Raw genomic sequence first — 26,657 nt, forward strand, 5'->3', positions numbered from 1 at the left:
AATTCTTGGACAATTTTATGTTTTTCTTGGAGGCTAAATTTAGCTCCGTGTTTGGTGTCAAAATGCCGACGTGAATTGTATCCTTCATCACCGACACGCATCATAACACAGAAGACAGACCCGTTTTTCTCCTTGAAGCACAAACATTTATTCGCTTTCCCACCTTAAATTACATTTTCTTCCCTCTGCATCAATTGTTCTCTTCGTGGACATTTTGGGATTATTTTTCGATCTTTTTCAACTCAATCACTTGTTGGAAAACCGCTTTACGGGCTGTTCCCTCTCCTGTCCACCTGTTGTGATAGTTTTAATGTTGGTACACAGACAACATGCTATCTCATAATTTCAACTTTCTATCTCATAATTTCGACCATGGGGATACTTTTATTTTCAAGTCTAACTATTTTTTTTCTAAAATTAAAAAAAAATTATTTTTTTTTGCTGGTGGATTCGTGGGCCACATAAAATGACGTGGCGGGCCGGATTCGGCCCGCGGGCCTTGAGTTTGACACGTGTGCTCTAGCATCACCATCAAGCCTGATAGTCTATGCTGATTGGCTAGCATTCTGTATGGCCAATCAGATAATGACCACTGTTCGCCAGTGCCATCACACTGGGATGTAGTGCAAATCATAGATAATCCCATTGACTGGATTTGGTCTTCACATAGATGTGATCATTTGGAACTGTATAAAACATAGCTTCAATCAGACCATTTTAATTGTGATTTTGAACTCACTTGTTGTCTTGTAATGCGCAACAAAAACACATGTAATCATGGACAGGCCATGATTAAAACATGATGCTTAATACATTTTTAAATCTAAGACTTTTACTTTTTGATGGCATCAATTGACAACATGACATTGCCTCTTGTTACAATCGAAACTCAAACCTTCAGTAGCCGCTGACGTTAAGACCTCTGACCGAAATCCACCCAAAGAGATGAAAAGGCCGTGATGGAGAAGATTCTCTTGTGACTGACAGAGGGGAGCAGAAAACAGAGGTGGCGGTGGGGGTTATAGGAACCTGTCAGATCGATAGCTCATCACTGTCACCTGCCAGAGAGCGAGGATTGTCTTGTGAGTGTGTGATTGTACAGCCATCAACAGGAGAATCACTGATGTGAAGATGCTTTTCGTGTTCATCACAGTGTTACAGGATACATTAGGAAATGATTGTCCTATTGTCAGGATGCTAGCAATATAGAATATATTATATATATTTTTCATGCACTGCCTAATGTTGAGATTTTGGGCTGTTCTGCTTCCATAACATGTCTTCTTTCAGACTAGTGGAAAGAAAACATCCAAAATAATTCACAAATGTTGGCAAGTAGAACTCTAAAGTCTCTCAGAGAAATTAATTTGTTTTGTACTTTGTCCCAGTAAATCTAAATTGATTATGTAAATAGATCTCCCTGCCTTTGATAGCCTTTATGGAGCTTTCAACTTAATCAGGTTAGGACTTCTCTTTAGTGTGTCACTTTCTCTCCAATGTTTTCTGGTTGAGAACTTACAAACCTACAAAAGCAGCAGCAGAACAGCAGGAGTTACCCTCCTACAGTGTTTGTTGCTTTTCCCCTCTCAACAGATTGATCGGTATGATGTTGACTTTTTCCTCCTCTCTGTCTCTCTCTTCTTGTCTTCTCTCTTGTCTTTCCACCAGTTCGGTCGGACAGAAGTGATCGATAACACGCTGAACCCCGACTTCGTCAGGAAGTTTGTCCTCGATTTCTTCTTTGAAGAGAAGCAGAACCTTCGCTTTGATGTGTAAGTGGAAACATCACCGCCTTTTCCCTCTACAGCACCGCTGTCTGTTTCCTTTGTTATACCAGGGAATGACTTCAATCAAGCCTCCTGTTATTTGGGCCTGCTGACTCATACCCACTAGGTCTGGAAGCCTCCAGTCAAAGCTGATTATCATGAAAAGCTGTTTGACTGTATGACTCTCATGAAAATGTTAGATAGTAAATGAGCAATATCAAACACTATGTTACAAATGTCTTTATCTCTTTGGGTTTCCATTGGAGAAAACAGAAAATATAGTCAATATTGTAAAATATTCCTTAAAAATCTTAAAAATCATAAAAACCTTTCATCTTTTCACATTGCCACTGTAAAATAACAGCCTTCAGCTATGTACTTTTTGCAGATTTTTTCTCACATGGACATTCTAGTACCATGCATCTTTCCTAAAACTTTGGTCTCCACCTTTAAAAATAGAAATGTCATCCGTCAATAAATGTATGTAGCCTATTAAACAGGATGATGATTTACTACTCTGTCGGTAAATTGACAAAAACTTTCCCACTGCTTTTGTGGCCACCATTTAGCTCCAGGAGGATGACATTTGGCATGGAGGTCAAGTGTGGGTGTAGACTTCCTTTTCCAATGGTGTGGTGTGTGGTTAGCCCTGCTAAAGTCAGCATCTTCTTAAATTAATCGTTTTGGGTCAAATCCAGTGTCTAAATCTTTTGTGGGTGAAAATTAGGTCGGGGAAATAAAGGAGCACAGCTTGCTCCTCCATCATTACCACACTGCCCTTGAGCAAGGTGATTAAACCCCGACTGCTCCAGCAAGTCTCCGTCTCCGTTGGCTTCACAGTATTTGATAAATACTCCACACAATTATCTTTTTGGTTTCAGTTTTAGTTTTCAAGAAGCAACCGTGGTCTGGAGGCAGAATTCTGATTTCTGAACCACTGCTGAAGTGTAAATAATTATTGTTATTTTAGTCGTGGTCAACCCATCCACCACTGGTTAATCCTCTTTTACCGATTTGAAATGTCTTGCTGACACAGTGCATTCATGAAAACACAGTTTTCTACATCAGTATCTCTTAATGTGAAGTCACTAACAGAGGAGGCAGACAGGAAGGGAAAACTTAAACTTTTGCCTCCTCCATTCTTCAATAGAGGGGATGGAAGCCCCTACAGGGGGTTCAGAGGAGAGACCCAGCATGGGGTCAGTTACTGGAAGAGGCCATAGAGCCTCCGATTGATCAGAGCTGCTCTTCACCTCTCCGAGCACCAGTGTATGGTCAATAACTGTACACATCAACAACACTCGGTGACGGCATTGATCTGGCCAATCCAGATCCTCAGCCAATAACAAGAGAAGCTGCAGTCTGAATTGATGTGTTTGTTTGAACTTCAATTGTTGATGAGTGATTGACACAGATGGTGGTGTAAAGTTAAATCGAAGGATCCACCGTAAAGGACTTATATATAAAAAAAATAAAGAAGATTGGTCACAAAGCTTGTTGGCCTGTTCCTCCCGTTATTTCCTTCTTCCAAAACAGTTGTTTTTGGAAGATCGGAGTGAATGCCAGGAGTTGTGTATTCATTAACCCTTGACATGCAATATCTTGGGGTGTTCCATCTTTAATCCTGGCTAATCCCCAACTCTGGCTGCTTAAAGTTAAGATAAAATAAAGTTTATTCCGTTTGGGGGGGATTTTTATTTAGCAGCGGCGCTAATCGTCTTCTACAATCAAGCCTCCTCTTATTTTGGCCTGACAACGATTCATACTATGAGTAAAAAGATTTCAAAAGTCAAGTAAAAAAGGTCAAGTGAGATAGGCTATTGAATTCCTGTATTTACCGTAAGTTAAAGATTGTCAATTGGTACTCTCGTCTCTGTAACACTGATCATATGCCCTGCTGCTTTAGAGACTTAAGGATAACCAAATCAAATAGTGAGTTGTCACAAGAAATGTGTACATTTTAGGAATGTTTGTTTTCTATGAGAAATTTTACAATTATAATGTATTTAGCAAAAAATCCCATTAATAACAAATTAGACTCCATGAAGTTTGCTTTGTTTTGATTTATTGATTTGCTATGAATGAAAGTTGAACCGGGAGGATTTGACTCCTGAAAATGACTTGATGAGATCAGCAAGTGACGGGACAGACGATTGGACAGTGATGTCACAGCGTGGAGGGAATCTTTGAGTATAGACACCAGACAACAAACAAGTTTAAATGTCGCCTGCATTAATCAGTGACAGCCGACACAATCTCGTTGTCATTTGAACTGCCGACAGCGACGGTTAGAGCCAGCTACAAGTGAGAAGTTGCTCGCTGAATAGTTTGTACTCTTAGCGAGAAAGTGACAGAAACCGACGTCTGGGTTTATAAATCAATGTATTTGCCATCTTGGATGTGAGAATTTCAGAGTCACTCGTACCTGTGCGCCCAAAAAATTATTTATCTTTCACACAATTTAGTTTACACTCGCATGTGCAGTGAAATGCTCACTCTGTAGCCTGCGGTGAAGGAGAGCAGCGCTGAGGTGGACAAAACACTGCAGAGTTCAGTAAAGCCAGGATCAGACTCTGTGACCCATTGAAGACATGCCAGGAGCCCGAGGACGTCTCCCCATGGAACCATATACTCACCTTCCTTTTAGACAAGACAGAGAGTATTGAGTGGTGACTGGACTCAACCACACATTTTTGGTTTTGGGTGTTTTTATTGGATTTGTTGACAATAAGAAAAAGATATAATACTGCCAGCCTCATTGTTTAATGGAATAATAATGAGTTAGCCTGGTCATTTTAAACAGACAGACACCGACCAAACAACCACATTACTGCTGAGTCCTGCCTGTTTAAGCAGGTACGACAATCATCTGTTGCAAATTAACCAATGATGTGTGAGATTTCTGGACCCCCATCACGAGGGTAGAAATGTTCACATCAACAGAATTGTGCTGTCAATTCACTTATCTGATAAATACAGTATTCTCCTGCAGTGCTTGTAAACCTTCCATCATTTATACACGCGAGAGACTCCATTGCAAATTGATTCACTGAGTGGATTTGCTGGCAGGGAGAAAGTAAATCTGCACAACTTTTTAATTTTTGTCAAGTTAAACTTTGGTGAACTTTGACATGCAAATTCATTAGCGCGCTAGCTACAGTAGTTATCCAACGACCCTGCGTGTAGTTCCACCAAGTCACCAAGCCTCACTTTCTGGTGTGGGCCTTTAGACTCTCAGAGTGATAATAGAAATTCGAGATGTCACGAGAATCAATACGTTGGTAACAAGTCAATGCCAAAGTGCTGAAAAGGTGATGGAACTTGTTTTTCTGCAGTAGGTAACGCAGGATTCAGGGCTTGAGACTAAAGCCTAGTTTATACTCACTGTAGTGAAGCCGGTGTGAGGCACACGCACAAGAAAATTACGTAATCTCAGACGCGCGGTGCTCAATGGCTCCGTAAGTGGTCGCAGCGCTTGGTCGTGCACCTCTGAATTTTTGTAACTTGGCGCGCGATCAGAGTTTTTCAGACATCACTGTCACAAACTATTTACTTTCAAAAGAACCATTTACATTTTTAGGGATTATACTAAGGAGGCCAATTCACTTTTTAATGTTTCAGAAACAGGAGGTCTTAAAAATCTTCATTTGAGTAAATATTTTGCGGCCAAATTAAATTGTTTACAGAATATTCAACCTTCTTTTATTTATAATGCGTGTAATACTTGACTTCTTTACAGGACTTGTACAAAGACAGTAAAGTAGTCCATGAATATGAGATATGAGTTTACAGTTGTCTTTTTGAATCTTCACAGTTCATTTAGTTTGAACGCCCTCGTTTCGTTGTTTCAGAGAATAATGCAAAGATCTGCGTAAACGCCTTTGAGCTTTAATCTGTGTCACTATCGTAGATTTTGGGCTGCAGTAAGACGAAGGCAAAGCCTATAGAGTGACAAGACTGTAATTATTAACTTCAAATAAGGCTGCAGTGTTCTCAGAGATGTTAAAATTGAATTAGGAGAAAAAGAATGGGCTGGAAATGACATCAGAGATCTGAAAAGCATTTGTTCTTATTCCGCCTGCATGAGAGTCAATACGTCCTTCATGGCACTGAGGGTCGAGCTTAAAGCTTGCTCCTCTGGGACCCGTCCTAATCTTCTGACAAAGTAAATCGTTAATGCTGAATTATTAAGTAGTACAGACACAATGGCAACACACACACACACACACTCCCTATCAAGGGTTGTGCATCATTGGCTTTGGTGACTCTTGTAGGTGCTTCCTGAATCCAAAGGCAAATCTTTTGTTACCACTGAATGCATGCTTTATTTTTATGTTCTGTGTTTTCACTTGAGTGAGGAGGAAGGCATTCATTCATCAAATCAATTGTTGCTTTATGCCAATTTAGCAGAAAACATTGGACTTACGTAAGTGGTGAACATTGTCCATGAATACTAATGTTCCACAAAGTGCTCAACCAGGAGTGAAAGTGGTGTGAAGCGGTTTATAGAATGTTGAGGATGGATCGTTGATTAATCATTTAAAGCTTCTAAAATAGAAAAACATATTTATCCTTGATGAAAACAATTTACACACATTTTCCGCAGAACAACTTAAGTAAATATGAGGTGTTTGAATCACAGATGAAAAAAATAAAAATGCAAATAATGTCACTCAAAATGGTTCTTGCTGCTTATCGGCCTTCAGCAAAAAAACATTGTTTTATTATTATTTTTGCGAATTAGGTAAGAACTTACCCACAGAGCACTTAAACAGATCCCAAGTCACTGCATCAGTGAGAAGGACCGCCTAAAATACCCCCAATCTTAAATTACAAACAGGAAAATGGCCCGCCCTGATCTCTTGATGAAAGAATTCAGTCTGACTTTAATTATTCATATATAGTGTCTGTTTTAGTACGAGCATATGTTGCAAGTTGGCTCTACAGCAGCAATGATTATTTGGAAAATGCAGGTGGTGTAAAGCTCAGGAGCAATGAAGGCAACCGGCTCAGTCCGTCTTCTAGATTTCATCCAAATATTTAATGTAAAACATTAAATGTAACATTAATGTAAATGTAAAACACATCAACAACACAAGGAATTGTTCCAAAAACTAAATATTTTACAGGTGATCATTGTTAAGTTCCTCTTATTTCACTTAATGTTATAAATGAACCAAACATAATATTACAGTTTAATACTGATCGGTACGACAACTAATTCAGCATCATACAATCATAAGATGATATTGTGAGGGGGGAGGTTGAGCCAGGAGACGATGTTTAAAGACAAATGTGAATTGACCTTTCCTTGTTTCCTGGATAAAATGTACAGGCAATGAGTTACATTAATTAAACCATCATTTTACAAATATACATTTATATATACATATACATTTTCACTGCATTTTAATGGTTATATAAATGTATCTCTACCAGCTTGACTAGTGTACGAATCATCTTTACCCTAATGCTAATAGTTAGTTGTTACCAGTTCCAGCAGCATGGACGGGCAATGGGGGCCCACTGGGTCACCTGTGCCCGCCCTGGTCAAGCCTCCGTCCGCAAATATGGCGTAGTTAAATGTAATGGATATCACGCACACACACACACACACACACACACACACACACACACACACACACACTCAGTGTTGCCAATTTGGGGACTTTTCAGGGCCTTTAAGCGACTTGCGGCTCAGAGTAAACTCTCTCCTTTGACGGCAGCGTCTCTCCTTTCCTCAGGGGTGAGTTACTATGGTTACGCGCATTGGTGTCGCCTGGTCAATCAGCCGGGGCTTCACCAATAACTTGAAATGTAAGCCAAGTGTGAAGCTTGAATGTGAACAAGCCCTGGGTGCCTGTGTTCCTGCAGTCCAGGTAGGCTGCATCTCCACTGAGCTGCAGAAGTGTATTTACAGTACATATGTTGTTTCCACATCAGTGGAGATTCATTTTATCTGGGCTGTTGCTCAGGAAATGGACCACGGTCTGTGCGCGACGTGCATATGCCATGTACGGATAGGAAGGGGTGCTTATGATCGGACTCACAGATCGGATCACAGATCAGCAAAAAAGAATTAGGCAGCAAATCTAACTTTTAGACATCCCTGATCCCTGATCATCACTGTCATCACGGCTCGTGGGTTTTAGTTGCTTAGTAAAGACAGGCACATCTGTCATTTTCCACGTGTTCCTAATAGATATATTATTTAATTTGTCATGAACTGATCATTGATTCATTATTAACATTGATAGTAATGACTACCTGACTCGTGGAATCATTTCACAACATGTTCTTTGTCAATAATATGATGATGAATTATCCTTTTTGTTAGTCACTTCTCCACCTTTTAGCGCTGATATCTGTTGTTGTAGATACAGCCTCGCAACAAGAAAATAAACAGTGTCTTTGAAAGAGGAATAAATGGGTGTTTGGTCCCAGCATGGCCCAGATATGGATTGCACCAGGAGGGTGCTGTGGTCTCCCTGATATGGGGTCATGAGAGGGGATTCCAATAAAAGGGAGCATCCCAGTAGAGGGAATCAATTATTAAACTCCCACCTCTCAACACAGGTTATTTTTAGCACACTGAATCACAATAGATGCATAGATGTAGAGCAAAGTGATGTATTGTTTCCATGAGGAATGGGAGATGAATGGACTGAACTGATCTTGACAAGCAATACATCAAATGTAGTATTGTCCCTGTGATCTGTTGTTCAGAAATATATTGTCTGAATGCCAGATTTAAGTCTACTATTGCATTCAAGACATATATCTTTAGCAGATCACAAATATATGGAATCATTTTTACAAAAAGACTGTGATTATCTCGAACAGCTGGTCGCTGTAGTTTTTAGCAAATAGTACTTAAACAGGAGAAAATGTGCAATTGTTGAAAATGATTTTCAGTGGCGGATTAAGCCACTCTGGTGCTCTGGTGAGTATTTGGTGTGTGTGGGCTTGAGTCAAAATAAACTACAGTGTGTGTGTTCATGGTAATAGAGGAACATGATGCCACCCAGTGCAACAGTTTGGATGTGTTTTTAATAGTCTTTGAACAACAATGGAGCTTTATGGCACAGAGGACGGCTTTGATACACATTCAATACTTGTTAGTAATTAGATTCTTTGCATGTTTTGCTCTTTTTTTGTGGGATTTGTTGACAGTAAAGGTGCAGCAAGAGGTTGCCGCTATGTCTGTCGCCAGGCAACGTTGAGGTTCTGTATTTTGAATCAGTGGCAGCGAGCCGTGTGCAGCGTTCTCCCTCAATACTGGACCAATTTCGATTAGTCACTTCGACACAAAAACATGGGGAAATAGGGTTACGGTTGAAATATTCTGCTGTTACCCTTTAAGTATAGTCAACATTTTTCTTTAAATGGTAAGTTGCTCCTACAGGAGAAAATTGGGGTTAAGTGTCATGGCCAAGGACACATCGACATGGACTAGCTGAGCCGGGGATGGAACCCCCGATCTCCTTTATGAAGGACAACCCGCTCTACAATTCAGCTACAGTCGCGCCATAAGCATAAACATATCTGAGTGACAATATATTTGAGCTCGTTAGGTTAGCAAGACCCACAGTACTCGTCAATGAGACCAAATACCTTAGTGATGGGATTCAACATAATAATGTTACAGGTTCAAAGGTCTTCAATAAAGTCTGAGAATCCCAACCAGCTATCGGAAGGGACCAGGAGAACAGCAGATGATAATTGTATTCAGAGAGAGTTGTCTTTTGGTTTGATACAACAGTATCTGATTCTGAGTGCATGATTATGGAGAAAGGAAGCTGCCTCAGCTGTTGAATCTGTAGCAGTGTGCACTCATCAAAGACCCAGCAGACCAGTCCACTGTAGAGCCAAACAAATACTTAAAGAACAAACACCTAGCCATGTGTGCTAATGGCTTAAATGCCATCACACTGAGAGCACAGGTGTTGCAATCATTGGTTATGGTAGAACAATGTAATTAAGGCTGTTCTACATCTTGTTTCTGCACCCTTAAGGAATGAATCAGGCCTTAACTTAACACAGCGTGCAGTGGTGTGTAATTAGGTTTTTATATGTACACTGTGAATAAGAGAGGCCTCATTTATGACGCTAACTGAATGTGTGAATCACATCGTGCCCACCCTCCCATTTTCATATACAGCTTGTAAATGAATCCATAAGACTTTACAGTCCTGAAACCTGCTGATGTGCAGCGTAATGCACCACACACGGTAGCAATTCATGAAGTGAAACAAATGAAGTAGTTAGATTTTTGCATGCTGTCCATCGTCTCAGAACGTTTAAAATGTCATTAAAGGCTAATGAGTCTCTGTAATGAAGCAATTCAAATGGGTCCTTCCATTAGTGTCCTTTCTCAAGTTAAGTCAACTTCATTTATCTAACACAATATCACAAATTTGCCCCAAGAGGCTTTACAATCGGTACACCGTACGACACCCTCCGTCCTTTGACCATCGCTTTGGATAAAAACTTTAAGTGGAGAAAATGGAAGAAAGAAACCTTCGGAAGAGTAACTGAGGAAAGATCCATCATTGTGGACAGACAGGAAATAGATGTCTTGTGTACAGAATAAGCATCATGATAGAGTAACGGTATGGACAGTCCAAATGACAAAATGATAAATATTAAGAAAATGTACCTGGGAGGATGTCAAGCAGCTTCCAGGTGTCGCCAAACTGGAGCCCATCATTAACACAGTCAGAAGAAAGATATCATTTATTTTCTCTTTTGGTTCTGACGGTCACACAAAGTAGGTGGCACATTTGATCCACACACATAAAAAGTTCCACAACTGCCCATTGTACCTAGAATCATAACCAAGCTGTGGCTTCAGTAATTGAACAGTCTTTTGAATTTGGCGATTTTCAGAGCTTGAAACATATCCAGCCATATTTTTTCATTTTCACCAGGCCACATAGACTGTATATACAGTATATGTTTTCTTATTTAAATTGCCCTTTTCGCACAATCATGCCAGTACATTGTGAAATAATCAACACGTAGTCCTAACATGTAATGAAGTGACATCATGTATTGTCATAAAACCAATGAAAATGTGACATGAAAACATTGTTCTGGTGTTATTCGGTGATTAGTGATAACAGTCCTGCCTCAGCTAATGTTGGACTTGACCACTTACAGTTTTACAAATGTTGTTCCCTGTCCTCAGGTTTGAATATACTAAAATAGTGTTTATTAAGGACAAAGGCCTGCTTGTTCCTTACATAAACTTTTCTAAGTGACATGCGCCTGACCCATCTGATGCTGATGATGCTGATTAAATGGTAACATTGGTGTTTTTCAACCTGAACCCTATTTTCCCATGTTTTTGTGTCTAATGTATTTGAAAACACTTTCAAGATGCTGTGTTTATGACTCGGGGGGCAAGATCCAATCCAGTCCCAATACCGATACCTGGTCTTTGGGTATCGGCCAATACCGAGTACCGATCCACCAGCGTTTAATTAATATGCTAATTTGGATCATTCTTTTATGTGTAAGGTATGACTTAAATATTGCTTTCCTCACTTAGTAAAAAAAAAAAAATGTGACAAGAAAATACATAGATATAAATGTACTGAATTGTTATATTTTTGAATGCTATCCCATTCCAGATCGGCCCATTGTCACGATACCCGATTGAGCTATTAAGCCAGTATCGGACCGACATTAGTATTTGTGCATCTCTATTTATGATTAGCACATAATTTTCTCTCTAGTTAATTATCTTGTTTCTACTCATCACTTATTTACTACCTGACATAATCCTCTCAACTAAGGTCCACTTGCTAGCTCTTTGTGTTCCAGAGCTTTCAGTAGGCTACTCTTCTTGGAAACGTCAAAGGATTAATTAACTTTTGATTCATTTTATCCTCTAACAGTTCTGTCCCTAAATATACTTTCCTTTTGTTCCATCTATCTTTGATGTAGTCTGCCTCCACACATAGCCAATGTAACCTCTCATTACAGTGATGGTTTCAACAGGCCGACACTTACATAACACTAATCACCACCATGGTGACTATATGAATCAGCTTAAATAACTTCACTGCACATTTGTAAAGCTCTTAGTGCTGGGTTTTATGAGTCTGGGTGAATGTGTTGGTGTTAAGCCACGAAGAGGAGGGAATCCAGGTTTTTTTAATAAACCAGAATATCAAGAGTCTCTGGTACAAAGGATGCTACAACCTGACTCCCTCACTCAGATTCTAATGTGGTGCAGCTCAATTGTGTGGATTTCAATTCACAAAAGAATCTTGTAGTTTTACATCGTGAAATATAAAAATCCCACACTGTGGGTTACACAAAGAAATAGCGAGGGATATGGCGAAATATGATGGTGACTAACGCTGTATCAAAACATAAACCGTTATCATTGTTCACCTTCGTGCTGAGCCCTCCAGCACCCTTGCCGCCCGCAATGTAAATTAAGATCGTTAGAATTTTCTGCAACACTATTGCTCCTCTGCACTCAAATCTCATTTGGCCATCACTCGCAGGCTTATCCTACTGTGTGGTAATTTCATTTGATCCCACATGAGCTCGGCATAGTGCTCAATTTGACAGCGCTGGAGAAGGAAATTTTTACAAAGCAAGTGTAGGGGGTGTTAGAGCGATTTCTGTTGAAATGGAGGAGGGGAGAGTTTGAAGACTAGTGGTGAGACACAGAGGGTAGAGATATAATGAAAGTATGTGTGGGGTGTGTGGAGTGACTGTTTTAATTGGCAGAGAGCCCTGCATTTGGCACTTTTGAGCCACAGTTGGTGGTATAGCTGGTGGCTCTTTTACATTCCCTCTCAATTCCAGTGGTTCCATTAGTCCCCGGCTTTCACTCTCCACTTCTCTTATAACCCGACTCATGGCACACGACTAACCGAGAAAAGCAGCAGGCAGTCTAAGTGATTTTAGTGGGCCCTGTAGTTGTATTCTTTCTCCAAAATAACTCATCATTTTATACCCTCTCAATTGGCGCAGCTAGAAAAAGAGGCGGTGTGTTTTCTGAAAAACTTGCATTCCCACCTATTCTTGATGCAGGGTGTGTTGGTCAGTTCGTCACACAGTTGTCAGTCACGTCATGCTGCAACGTTGCGTTGGTCTCTTTTCTGACCAAGCAGAACCCTTACCTGTCCATCACAGAGCTACGAGACCGAGGGGTGAGGAGTGTGGTAGAGGAACCTGGTCATCCAAATACTTTTGGGAGGAAACATAATTGCTACCCCGTTTATGTTCATCGATAAAGTTGACGAAAAGAACTACGGAGGTGTCATGAAAGCAGTCACAAAAATTATTTTTTATTCTTAAATTTTGATTTGAGGAGAGTCCCTTTGAGATGCACCGTCTCGTTTTCAAGGGTTCTCAGGCACAAAAACATGGAAATGAACTCACATTCAAACAAAAGATACATCTATAACAGGTCTCGCCAGTGAGGTTTGCCATTGGCATCCTTATGTAGTTGTAGAAATGGGAATGTGTTTATTAGTTTTAATAAGCCACACAACCTCCACTAATAACAACCTCAATATTTTGATATAACTGTAACTTATAAAGTTGATTTTGAGAATAACTTTCAGTATTAATGTTGTCAGCAAACTAAGGTTATCATGAGCTGAAATTCTATAATTTAGCTTTTTCCATTTCTTTCTGTTGTGCTAACATTGTCAGTTTGCTAATGACATTAGCATTGCAAGCTCACAATAGCTATCTTAGGCAAACTCATAAGGTTAGTTCACATAATTTGCTTACGTTATCTAACTTTTTAAGTTGCATTCATATTGAAATATTTATTGTTGTATCGTTTACCATAGTGTTGTTGGTGTATGGATGTATCGAATATACGCTCAGTAGGCTACTTTAATTGATTAATGATGAGACCCTGAGGCTAGCAATGGCTGTAATCGTCCTTTAATCAAACATGAATGCTCGCAAGTCAGAATAATGGACGTGTTTTCCGTTCTTCATGTCCTGCATTCCACGTGTTGTATAGTCTTGACTTTTAAATGATGTGGTTTTAGTTGAATATTGAAAAAATCACCGTCCCGTCTCATGTTTTAATTCGACCCTTGACGCTAACCTTAAGCAAGCTTTGCATTGCCAAAATAAAACAACAACAATGTTAATCGTGCTTTAGAAGCAAGGTAAGGATATTATAGAGAAACAAATAAAACATGTTGGCATTGAACATTTTGCACTTTCTGTAAAAAAAAAAAACTATTTGGCATTGAAGAGCTGACAGATACCGTATGGTCCAAAATGCAAATACAAAGTTAGTCTTACAATTATGTACTTGTATGTTTTATCAGTGGTGGGCCGTCAGGGCCAGCAAAGCCTTCTCTGCTGGCCTAGACAAAATCACAAAGTTATAGCTATTATATAATCGTTGGGGGGGGGGGGGGGGGGGGCCCCGGGAATTTTTTTTTTAATATGAGCTTTAAAATGCAGCATTCTGGTGTACTCTGAGAAGAAAATTAAGTGATAAGACATTTACTTTAAGCAAAAAACTAATTTATTATTCAGTTATTAATCAGTATTTCAGCTCTATTATTATTAACCTTTATTTAGACAAAATCCATTGAGACCGAGGTCTCATTTTCAAAACTGTTGGTCAAATAAAAACAAAGATAGCAAGAGTAGCGAGAACCATCGCCTGTACAAATAAAGTGATTAGTTTTCATTGAACCCTGTTACTGTATGGCTTCATATTAACTTATACTGTTACTGTAAAGCTGTTAGAACTGTGGCCTATCTTCTATTTGCAATTAATATGCATTCAATCCAGTTCAATTATTTAAATGAAAATGATAATCTACTCTGGCTAAGGTACCTTATCAAGAGTAAAATAATAGCTGTGATCTATACACTCCTCTGCATTGAGAGCAACTGCACGTGGGACTGTTGGGATTGTTAGTACACTGGCTGTGGTCATTACAGTGAACAGTGTGTACAGTGTGATGAGAGGACATGTGAGCCCTTGTTGCTGTACTTTAGCATACCCTGCCTTATCAATGTATTTAAAATACTGTGACAGCAGGAAGCTGTACTCACGTCTGTTTAGACCTCCACCTTTATCCAGGCCCAGCTCCACCTTTATCCAGGCCCAGCTCCACTCACGATCTCAGCCCTTCGTCAAGCTGCACTACAACCAGCCTCCTCTCCCTGAAGCTCTTTGACCTCATCATCTCATCAGTATCTGGGCCTCATGTTTCGTGGTCATGAAAGTTATTCTGACCACGAAATCATCCTTATTCTACTTTGTCAAAACAAACAACCTGCAACCAGATGCGCCGGTGTTCCGGTTTAACGTTAATGAGTGACCGCGTGAACTGAACCGGAACATCGCGATAATGACGAACGTTAACAGTCGACAAAGTTCCGCATGCAGTGGACGTTAACTTAACCCAGCAAGTCTGAACGGTGACGGAACATAACGGAACTGTAACGGAGGGAAATGAAGACGCTGTAGACATCTGAATGCTGATTGGCCAAGACTCGACACATCAAAGATGTTCTATAACAGGGGTGTCAAACTCATTTTCACTCCGGGCCACATCAGCATCATGGTTTCCCTCAAAGGGCCGGTTGTAACTGTAAGACTGTATAATTGTAAGTACTCCCTAACATATTGTTAAATAACTGTCTCTGCTTTTGATTATTGTTTATTCAAGTGTAAAAATATTGTACATGCAGTTATATAAATGTAAAATTATATTTAAGCACATTTCTGTTATTATAACATAAATCATTTTAATTTAGGTTTAAGAAACCCACATTACTCTATCAAAGATCAAACTTTTAAAGAAAATAACAAAGACAAATATCATCAAACACAAGTTATTACATTAACTTTGTTCAAAGCTATTTTTGTCACCTCTCTGCATCACTAATGTCCCCACCGTCGTCCCGTGCATGGCAGCTACATCCAAGAGCTCCTCACTGACAGTCAAGTCTGCCTTGAGCCTCTTACAAACATTGATAGATGATGTATCTCGTCTCTTAGCTAGCTGTGTTGTTAGATTGCCTGCTAGTTCCTGAACTCGGTCTGCGATGGTGTTTCTTCACAAACTGACATTTGTAAAAGTCTGTATCTGGTCGGAGCTCACCTGCTCATATACCTTTAGCATGCACTGGGCTGTAGCTTTTGTAAATATATTCTGCTGTGATTGCAGGCTGCCTTTTAATTCTTGGACAATTTTATGTTTTTCTTGGAGGCTAAATTTAGCTCCGTGTTTGGTGTCAAAATACCGACGTGAATTGTATCCTTCATCACCGACACGCATCATAACACAGAAGACAGACCCATTTTTCTCCTTGAAGCACAGACATGTATTCGCTTTCCCATCTTAAATTATATTTTCTTCCCTCTGCATCAATTGTTCTCTTCGTGGACATTTTGGGATTATTTTTCGATCTTTTTCAACTCAATCACTTGTTGGAAAACCGCTTTACGGGCTGTTCCCTCTCCTGTCCACCTGTTGTGATAGTTTTAATGTCGGTACACAGACAACATGCTATCTCATAATTTCAACTTTCTATCTCATAATTTCGACCATGGGGATATTTTTATTTTCAAGTCTAACTTAATTTTTTTTTCCAAAATTAAAAAAAAAGAAAAACTTTTTTTTTTTTTTTTTTTTTTGCTGGTGGATTCGCGGGCCACATAAAATGATGTGGCTGGCCTTGAGTTTAACACGTGTGTTCTAAAAGATCACGACATCACCTTTTCTCCTCGTCTCACTCCAATCTGAGAAACGCTGGCTGGCCAGTTGACCCCCCCCCCCCCCGAAAAAAACTCTACGGATCTACATGATTCACGTGGATGATATATTTTTGATTCAAAACGGTGAATTTCACCGAAAAGTGACAAGTTTGCAGGTATGCATAGTCTTCAACCAATCAGATCTTTAGTTTGACATGTTGGGTGTACTCTTTGACATGTCTGGTGTATTCTTTGACATGTCAGAGCCTTCTAGCTGGCCTACAAGTACGTCAGCATTAACGTGCGGCTTGATTGGTCAGTGGGCTAGCGTCACTGTTGTGAAACTAGCTAGCAGAACTTTGTAGTAGTAAGAGTTCAAGTTTAAAGTTATGTAACATGTTTTTTCATGACATTACATTTTTTTGCGTTTTGACATGTTGGGCGGTGACAATCCCAACATTGCTGCCTCTGTCGAGCGGACATTTCCTGCCCTCAAACGCATTAAAACGTATTCAAGAAATACAACTGGGGAGGCTCAACTGTCTTCACTGGCGTCCATGAATCTAGAAGGACTTCTAACTGGAACTAAAACGCACGGATGTACTGAACAACCGTGAGATTAAACTCTTTGTCAACAAAGAAAGGAGGATGGACTTTGTCTTTAAATAGTGAAGAGCAGCTTTGGTAAGTGAAGTGCTTTTGTTTTTTACATCTGTAGTAGCTTTACTACTGTGTTAATTTTTCTATGGTGTCGTTTTTATGATATGGTTAATGTTGTTCCCTCTGATGTGAATAATATTTTAATGGTGCTCTTCAGTGTGTGGCAGAATGCGTGTTTTAGCGCCGCAGGTTTGCTGGAATGTGCAGAGGCCTGTTTATTTCACTTGTCAAATGTTGCAGTGTTATGTGAATATTCGGTTTTTACACAAAACAAATAATAACAGTAGCTGTGGCGTCATAATGAGGTCATTAGGAGGTGGTTCAACCGTAGTAGGACAGCACTGAAGGCCCGGGTATAAAATGCACGGCCCGCCACTGTGGTTTATGTTTAGGAGACAGTGATGGGTAGAGAAGGGGAGGAATAGGAAATGCGGAAAAAGAAGTAAAAACAAATATTGGGAAATGGGGGAGGGCAGACGTCAGAGACAGAGGAGGGAAGGAAGAACAAGGCAGAGGAGCTTGGGACGTAAAGAAACTGTCCTCCCAACATTCCCTCTTACAAGCTATCGTTTTGCTTTGAAGTGCAAACATTGCTGTAGAGTGAATGAAAAAAGCCTCAGTAACTGGGGAAGTTTAGTGCCAACTAGACATTGAAGACACTGCTGTTGAAATGTTTTAAGTCTGACATTCATATTTTATTATATTGGCTTTGCTCTCACACCCGGCTAACAGGCGAGCAGTCGGTCCACAGGGCTTCAGCACAAACATTACAACATAGAGGCGTTGTCACTCATCTTCTTCAGGCCCGTCTGCTCTCTTGAGAACCGAGTGCTACTGAGATGTACAGAACATCTTCATAGTAAAGTCAAGGCAGCTAGCTCAGTACAGTACTCTGTGCTGATCCTCCTCTGAGTCATTAAACTCAACCTCTTTATATACTGCATCTCCATCTACTTTAGGCAGCCTTGGAGCTCCTGCAGGAGTGAGGATGTTAATTACTGTGAGGTTAAATATGTGGCTCTGTAACCAAAGTGGAGAAAGATCAGAAAACAGGTGAAAAGATACCAGCTCTTTGTCATCCTCCATCCTCTCCATAGACTTCAGAAGGATGCTGACGGCAAACGAGAGAGGAAGAGATCCAGAGATCCAGAGAGAGATGAGGAGCTGAAGGTTGCACCATGTCTGTGTAATGTTATTCGACATACGAGTGGATTGCCTTTGTCAAACATGAATAGAATGCTTTTTCTTCAATTCAATCTGGATTCAAGAGTTCATTATTTAGCAACGCTGTTCCAGTTTCATACATTTATTATTTATTACCCTTGACTCATCTCTCCTATGCACTCCATATCTAATTATTTAATTGGCATACAAGATTTGTATCTTTGTATTCCCAGGAGAGCTCTCCACTAACTATTGCTTGTCAAATAGAATACACAGAGGAGGTTTTTCTTTTTTTCTTCATAGCCGTACTCTCTGTTTTTTCTATCAAATGTCTGTTGCCTTTCGTTAAAACGTCTAAATTCAGCTGTTTTTTGGTTTAATTGCAGGTACAATGTGGACACGAGGAGCTCTAACCTTTCAAAACATGTAAGCAGCCTTTGAGAAATTCTATTAATATGTTCCACAATGCACGGTGGTGTAGTGGCTAGCACTGTCACCTCACAGCAAGAGGGGCCCGGGTTCGATCTGTGTGGAGTTTGCACATTCTCCCCGTGGCAGCGTGGGTTCTCCCTCTCCATCTCCGGCTTCCTCCCATAGTCCAAAGACATGCAGCTTAGGTTATATGGAGACTCAAAATTGCCCGTAGGTGTGAATGTGAGCGTGAATGTTTGTCTGTCTCTACATGTGTCCTGCGATAAACTGGCGACCTGTCCAGGGTGTGCAGGTGAATGTCAGCTGGGATCGGCTCCAGCACCCCACGACCCTGAATAGGATAAGCGGTTTGGATAATGGAATGGAATGTTCCACAATGACATGTAAACTGGTATGGAGGCCTGAAACTACCAAGAGATGGTAAAAAAGAAAATTAAATGAGTCAGAAAGGTCCTGAATAAATAAAACTGTTAGTTGAATAATTGAAATCTAGTTTAAAAAGAAACAAAGCGTCACCGGTTTCCTTAACGTCCAATGCTTTTGTTAAAAAGTACTTATTTTCAGTTGATAAAATTAATTATTTTACTATAGTACTAAATTCTTACTAGCTTGGTTCATTGAAAACGTTGAACTCCAATATTTTGGTCTTAGTTAATTTCTGTTCCCTTCCCAGCCAAACATCTCCTATTTTCCTCACCACATTTCCAGTTTTCCTAATGCCTATATGATAATGAGGTGGGCGTGTCCATGTATGTTCAGGGCAGTGATTGGTTTAGGATATGTGTGTTTTTAGTAATGATTTATTAGTTGACCATTTCATTTAACTAAGTGTTTATTTATGTACTTAGTTATTTTTTGACTCATCTGAAAACCAAGTTTTTTTCAGTAATCAGAATTAAAATTAACTTAAATTAATTGAATTCAATTGAATTTCAAAAGAAAACCAACTTTGCCAGAGAACCAACAATATAGAAGCTATACATGAAATAAGTTTTGATTTAGATACAACATGCAGTGCCTGATTACAGCAATAATTAACGCTCCCCCCTTGAGAATTTATTTTTGATATCAACTTGAGATGTTTTTTATTGTGTCTTTTCAGCTTTTCCTCTAACTTGTGTCTGCCTTTTCTTACTGCCTACCTACCTGGACGAGCAGAAGGTAGGTTACCATCACGACTCCTTGTTATCTGCTGGACATCGTTAAACATGTTATGTTAGGTTTCAGCATTGGGTTAAACCAACCTTGTCTCCTACAAAATGACATTCCCGTAGAACTAAACAGCATTCTCGATTATGTTTCGAGAGAATTGTATCGTCTCCTGGATTAAAGTTCTGTACTGACTCACCAACCACCCTGACTTCCGCAGACTATGTGATATGTAAAAAAAGTTAACAAATAAAAAAACATAATGCATGTCAACACATTTCCCTTAAAAAGTAAATGCCTGATGACCTTTTATGGTGTTTCTACGACTGCTTAACTGGTTTGTATACGAATGAAGGGAGTTGCACTGTTCCGCAATGAAATAAATGTACACCAATCGTTGTTCAGTGCTTTGCAGTAATGGGAATGATGGACTGATGTTGAGTTGCATGTGTACACTTGGATTCAGTGGCAGTTTTAGTTGGAAAACAATGGATGGGGGCAATTTATACTTTGCTAAGATGCAATGCCAGAAAATGACATGTTTGCTTGAGATCCTGAAAGCCTGATCTTGACAAGGTACCATCCCCCCTAATAACACGCATCCTAGGAAGCATGAAAGCATGTTCCCTGACAAGTCAGCCATTTTCTCCTGGAGAACCACTTCACCGTAAATCTGATTCTTGTTTTTACCATTACACTACATTACAGCCATTTAGCAGACGCTTTTATCTAAAGCGACTTGGGTGTATTCAACATCGGTTTTCGAGAGAACAACTAGTCACCAGAAGTAATAAGTGCATGTCCTTTCCTCAAACAAGCATCTAAGAGCATAAACCAGAGCCAACATACAGTGCAGAAACAAACGAATGCAATAAGTGCCACAAACTAATATAAAAACAATAAGTGCAATAAGCTAGTATGAATACAATAGATGCTAAGTAAGTGCTAAGCGGAAGGGTAGGCCTTCTTGAAGAGGTGAGTTTTCAGCCTGCGCCGAAAGATGGGCAGCGACTCTGCCGTCCTGACGTCAGTGGGGAGTTCATTCCACCACTGTGGGGCCAGGACAGAAAACAGCCGCGACCGGGTCGATCGGCCGTAGGGACCTCCGAGCGACGGGGCCACCAGTCGCCCCGAGGTAGCAGAGCGAAGTGGTCGGGCCGGGGTGTAGGGCTTGACCATGGCCTGGAGATAGGAAGGAGCTGTTCATTTCACTGCCCTGTAGGCTAGCACCAGAGTCTTAAACTGGATGCGGGCTCTTACAGGTAGCCAGTGTAGAGAACGGAGAAGGCAAGTTGTGTGGGAGAACTTGGGGCGATTGAACACCAGGCGAGCTGCAGCTTTCTGGACAAGCTCCAGAGGTCTGATGGCCGACGCCGGGGCTCCGGCAAGTAGTGAGTTGCAGTAGTCCAGGCAGGAGATGACAAGAGCCTGGATTAGCACCTGCGCCGTCTCATCAGTGAGGAAGGGGCGAATCCTCCTGATGTTGTAGAGCAGGAATCTGCAGGAGTGTGTAACCGATGCAATGTTTGCTGAGAACGACAGTTGGTCATCCAGGGTCACACCCAGGTTTCTCGCAGTCCGAGTTGGTGTCACCACGGTATCATCAATGGTGATGGACAGGTCTCGGTGCGGGCAACCCTTCCCCGGGAGGAACAGTAGCTCGGTTTTGTCCAGCTTGAGCTTGAGGTGGTGTGTTGTCATCCACTTCGAGATGTCAGCCAAGCACGCAGCGATGCGTGCCTCCACTTGAGTGTCCCTGGGGGGAAATGACAAGACCAGCTGGGTGTCATCGGCATAACAATGGTAAGAGAAGTCATGCGAGCGAAAAACAGAACCCAGAGATGTTGTGTAGAGCGAGAAGAGAAGGGGGCCCAGGACTGAGCCTTGTGGAACCCCCGTAGTCAGCATGCGCGGTTCCGACACAGAGCCCCTCCATGACACCTGGTAGGATCGACCTGTCAGGTAGGATGCAAACAGGGAGAGTGCAGAGCCTGAAACGCCCATCCCCTCGAAGGTGGATAGGAGGATCTGGTGGTTAACAGTGTCAAACGCCGCAGACAGGTCCAGCAGAATCAGGACAGAGGAGAGAGAGTTAGATCTCGCTGCGTGAAGGGACTCCGTCACCGCAAGGAGGGCTGTCTCAGTCGAGTGACCCACTTTGAACCCGGACTGGTGAGGGTCCAAGAGGTTGTTTTGGTGGAGATAGGAGGATAGTTGAGTAAAGACAGCACGTTCAAGTGTTTTGGAAAGAAAGGGTAGAAGAGATACCGGTCTGAAGTTCTTGACATCAGAGGGGTCAAGTGATGGTTTCTTCAGAAGGGGGGTGACTCTAGCAGTCTTGAAAGCCGTGGGAAAGCATCCTGAAACAAGAGATGTGTTCATGAGGTGGGTGAGAAAAGGAAGGAGTTCAGTCGCAATAGACTGAAGAAGAGGGGAGGGGATCGGGTCAAGGGAGCACGTGGTGGGGCAGTTAGATGTAACAAGGTTGAGGACCTCGTTAGGGGAGAGGGGAGCAAGATAGGGTAAGCTGGGGCATGGAGAGGGGAGGGAGAGCTGTGGGGGAAGAGCTGGAGATGGTAGAGAGGGAGAGGGTGGACAGGGAGAGAGTGGACAGGGGGGCTGATAGAAGGAGGATCTGATATTGTTTACCTTCTTGTCAAAGAAGTTGGCGAAATCGTCAGGGAGAAGGGAGGAAGTAGGAGGAGGGGGTGGGGGTTGGAGGAGTGAAGAGAAAGTTTCGAAGAGTTTTTTAGGATTGGAAGCAGAGGTTAGGATTTTGGAGCGAAAGAAAGCAGCTTTAGCAGTAGATAGAGTGGTGGAAAAAGTGGAAGGAAGAGCTTGGAAGTTAAGAAGGTCCCCCGGGAGTTTGCCTTTTCTCCATTTACGCTGAGCCTCTCTTAGGCTCCGTCTGTCATTGCGCACTGAGTCCGACAGCCATGGGGCAGGTGGGGTTGGCCGTGCAGAGGGAGTAAGACATGAAATAGTGGTCAGAGAGCTGGAGGGGAGTGGCGGAGAGGTTAGCAGTAGAACAGTGTCGAGTGAAGATAAGATCCAGCTGGTTGCCGGCCTTGTGGGTAGGAGGAGAAGAGGCGGGGTAAAGGTCAAAAGAGGAGAGGAAGGAAAGAAACGGTTCTAATTTATCAGTCTGGATGTTAAAGTCTCCGAGCAGGATGAGTGCGGAGCCAACATCATGGAAGTGTGAGACTAATGTGTCGAGATCAAGAGGGCCTGGTGGGCGATACACAACAGCAATGGTGAGCTTGACTGGATAAGTGACAGTAACTGCATGAAATTCGAAAGAGGACGGGGAGAACTGAGGAACCGAGACAAGAGTGTATTTCCATTTTGGGGAAATTAGCAAGCCAGTACCACCACCCCGCCTCGCAGCTCTGGGAGTGTGAGAGAAAGAGTACACTTCTGACAGAGCTGCAGGTGTGGTGGTATTTTCTGGCGTGATCCAGGTCTCGGTTAGAGCAAGAAAGCTGAGAGAGAGCAAGGAAGCGTAGCCCGAGATAAACTCAGCTTTCGGCACTGCCGACTGGCAATTCCAGAGCCCCCCCGGTACCACTTGCTCAACATGAGCTGAGAGAGTAGGATAAATGAGGTTAGCGGGGTCACGGCACCTGGGAGTGGCCCAATGTCTACGTGACCACCGAGCAGAACAGAGGACCGAAATCGGATGCAAACACATGGTTTGAACAATAACAATGAGGTAACTACATGTTCGAGAAGTCTTAGCTTGACGAAGTCGGGCTTGAAAAAGTCGCCTTGTTGCCTTTGTTCGCCCTAGCCTTCCTTTGCCTGACGCTTCCAGCCTACAGAAGTGCTTAAGGACAGCAATCTACTGATTGTCTGCCAGGAGTGTAGGCTCCTCCCTTGCAATTAGCAAAGCTATTCAGCAGCTGAGACTAAATCACACCTCCTCAGACAGGCAGAAACTCAGTCCAATCACCACTGAGGCAAGCCTAAGTACAGCTATAAAGACAACTTAGTTAAAGCAAGAATAAAATACCTATCAGATTCTGGGTGAGTCAGAAGTTCAGTTCTTGCTCCAGAAGTTGAAAACAGTCTGAAGCAAAAGCTGAAACTGGACTTCCTATACCAGAGTTTTGGTTTATAACAATATCCCGGGGCTTTGCTGAATTGCCCCTATTGACCCATTGCCTCTAGCTTGACTGTATTGTGTAGTATTAACTACTGTTCCTCTCCTCTGTAAAGGACTTCTTGGGTCAGATGTTCTGTACGTTGGGGGAGATCATCGGCTCCACCGGTAGCAGGCTGGAAAGGACTCTCTCGTAAGTACAGCATTGACACAATGTGACCAGATATCAGAGAAGCGGGGCTTCTCTGTGAAGATTGTGCTGGACATCGATCTTTACAAAAAACATTCAAACACATCATTTCATACCTGCAAACTTGTCACTTTTCACCGTTTTGAATCAAAAATATATCATCCACGTGAATCGTGTAGATCCGTAATTTGTTTTTGGGGGGTCAACTGGCCAGCCAGCGTTTCTCAGATTGGAGTGAGACGAGGAGAAAAGGTGATGTCGTGATCTTCGCAATAGAACATCTTCGTCAGTGTTAAGATGTCTACAGCGTCTTTCCCTCCGTTAAAGTTTAAGTTCCATTATGTTCCGTTACAGTTCAGACTTGCTGGGTTAAGTTAACGTCCACAGCATGCAAAACTTTATCGACTGTTAACGTTCATCATTATCGCGATTTAGGAGGAAAAAACGTAACGTGATGAAACATGCAGCCCCCCCCCCCCCCCCCCCGTGTTCCAGTTCAGTTCACGCGGTCACTCGTTAATGTTAAACCCGAACACCGGCGGATCTGCTGCTGGCAGGTTGTTTTTTTTAACTCAAAGTAGAATGAGGCGATTTCGTGATCATAATAACGTTTAAGATAACGAGAAGTGAGGCCCAGATACTGATGAGATGATGAGGTCAAAGAGCTTAATGAAGAGGAGGCTGGTTGTGTAGCGCAGCTTGATGCAGGGCTGAGCTGTGAGTGGAGCTGGGCCTGGATAAAGGTGGAGGTCTAAACAGACGTGAGTACAGCTTCCTGCTGTCACAGTATTTTAAATACATTGATAAGGCAGGGTATGCTAAATGCAGCCTCTGCTCCAATGAGATAAACGACAGCAACAAGGGCTCACATGTCCTCTCATCACACTGTACACACTGTTCACTGTAATGACCACAGCCAGTGTACTAACAGTCCCAACAGTCCCACGTTGCTCTCAAGAACCCTGAAGTAATGAGAGGGTTAAGGTGCCTGTACCTTCATTTCAGCAGTTCGTAATGCAGAGGTGTGTATAGATCACAGCTATTATTTTACTCTTCATAAGGTACCTTAGCCAGAGTAGATTATCATTTTCATTTAAATAATTGAACTGGATTGAATGCATATTAATTGCAAATATAAGATAGGCCACAATTCTAACAGCTTTACAGTAACAGTGGAAGTTAATATGAAGACATACAGTAACAGGGTTCAATGAAAACTAATCACTTTATTTGTACAGGCGATGGGTCTCACTACTCTTGCTATCTTTGTTTTTATATGACTAAAACTTTTGAAAATGAGACCTCGGTCTCTATGGATTTTGTTTAAATAAAGGTTAATAATAATAATATAGATTTAAAAAAAAAAAGTAGCTAACTAGCCAGCTGTTCAACTAGAGCTGAAATACTGATTAATAACTGAATAAATTAGTTTTTTGCTTAAAGTAAATATTGTCCTATCACTTAATTTGATTCTTAGAGTACATAAAAATACTACAAGTTAGAGCTCATATTTAAAATAAAATTCTCGGAGCATGCACCCCCGACAGGGTTTCGGGCTTGTCACCTTTTTCACCTCTCGTGAGTTTGCAGGTATGTCATTTAATGTCATCCACAAAATGCAGAAACAAGCACCTTTTTGGTTATTGTAAATTCACAAATAATCATATGATTTGTATTAACATTCCCAACATTTGGTGTCAAATAAATCTTGTGGAATCCATGTAGTGAAACAGAGAGTGTTCAAGGGTCAAACTGGACAATTTCAAAATTCAAGGACTTGTTTTCAACAATGACAGCCGTTAGAAACAGCTCTGTGTGTTTGGTGATGGAGAAGTCTTCTGGAACACATCACTGTGTGATCACACCGTTTCCAGTTATCAGTCTGCTCAATATTTATTCATTGCCTACATTGGTCAGATTCCAATCAAAATCAAATTTGAATTTTATTTGTAGAATAAAACGTGTTCATACCTTGAAGGCCACGGCAAAACTGCATTGAAGGCCCACACAGCAATCACTTTCACATGTATTGGTACCATACTATTTTCAACATTCGCTCACAAGACGGGCACATCCCGCTACACAACTAGGCTTCTGCCGATTGGCTGTCGTTTTGTACATTGACAGTTGAAGGTATGACCGACAATTCGATTTTCCTACGCCGATATTAAGGCTAGTTTATTGAACTTACTACCAGAACTAAGACGTAGAAATAATCTAAAGAATCATTTCGAGATGTTTCTGGTGGAGCGGCGTGTCGACCTGCTGAGGTCCGTTAATCATTTAAGTGTCCTTGAGCGAGGCTTTTACCCTTGAACTGGAGCTCCTCCTCAGCCAGTACTGGAAAGATGTGGTTACACTGGGAAGCTCCCGAGCATAAATGTGGCCCACATGCTGAAGTATATACAGTATGAACCATCCTGGAGATATTAACCTAGCCCCCCCCCCCCCCCCCCCCCCCCCCCCCCCCCCCCCCCCCCC

At 41.5% G+C, this 26,657-nt stretch overlaps 1 protein-coding gene across 4 annotated transcripts in view; it reads left to right on the forward strand.

Moving 5' to 3' along the window:
* LOC116398787 (copine-9) overlaps nucleotides 1–26,657 on the forward strand; it is a 144,659-nt gene that overhangs the window by 22,483 nt on the left and 95,519 nt on the right. The window contains exons 1-4 of one of the 4 annotated variants that reach the window (XM_031875416.1): nucleotides 1,757–1,772; nucleotides 18,690–18,729; nucleotides 19,838–19,896; nucleotides 24,103–24,179. In XM_031875416.1, the coding sequence (XP_031731276.1) occupies nucleotides 24,118–24,179 (62 nt within the window). In that variant the 5' untranslated portion in view covers nucleotides 1,757–1,772; nucleotides 18,690–18,729; nucleotides 19,838–19,896; nucleotides 24,103–24,117. Of the gene's footprint in view, nucleotides 1–1,668; nucleotides 1,773–17,146; nucleotides 17,164–17,461; nucleotides 18,310–18,689; nucleotides 18,730–19,837; nucleotides 19,897–24,099; nucleotides 24,180–26,657 lie in introns of those variants that run through there. The other 3 variants (XM_031875415.1, XM_031875413.1, XM_031875414.1) reach the window with 3 other exon arrangements.

This window comes from Anarrhichthys ocellatus, unplaced genomic scaffold (assembly GCF_004355925.1).
Source record: "Anarrhichthys ocellatus isolate YVR2014 unplaced genomic scaffold, GSC_Weel_1.0 scaffold90, whole genome shotgun sequence".
Lineage (NCBI taxonomy): Eukaryota > Metazoa > Chordata > Actinopteri > Perciformes > Anarhichadidae > Anarrhichthys > Anarrhichthys ocellatus.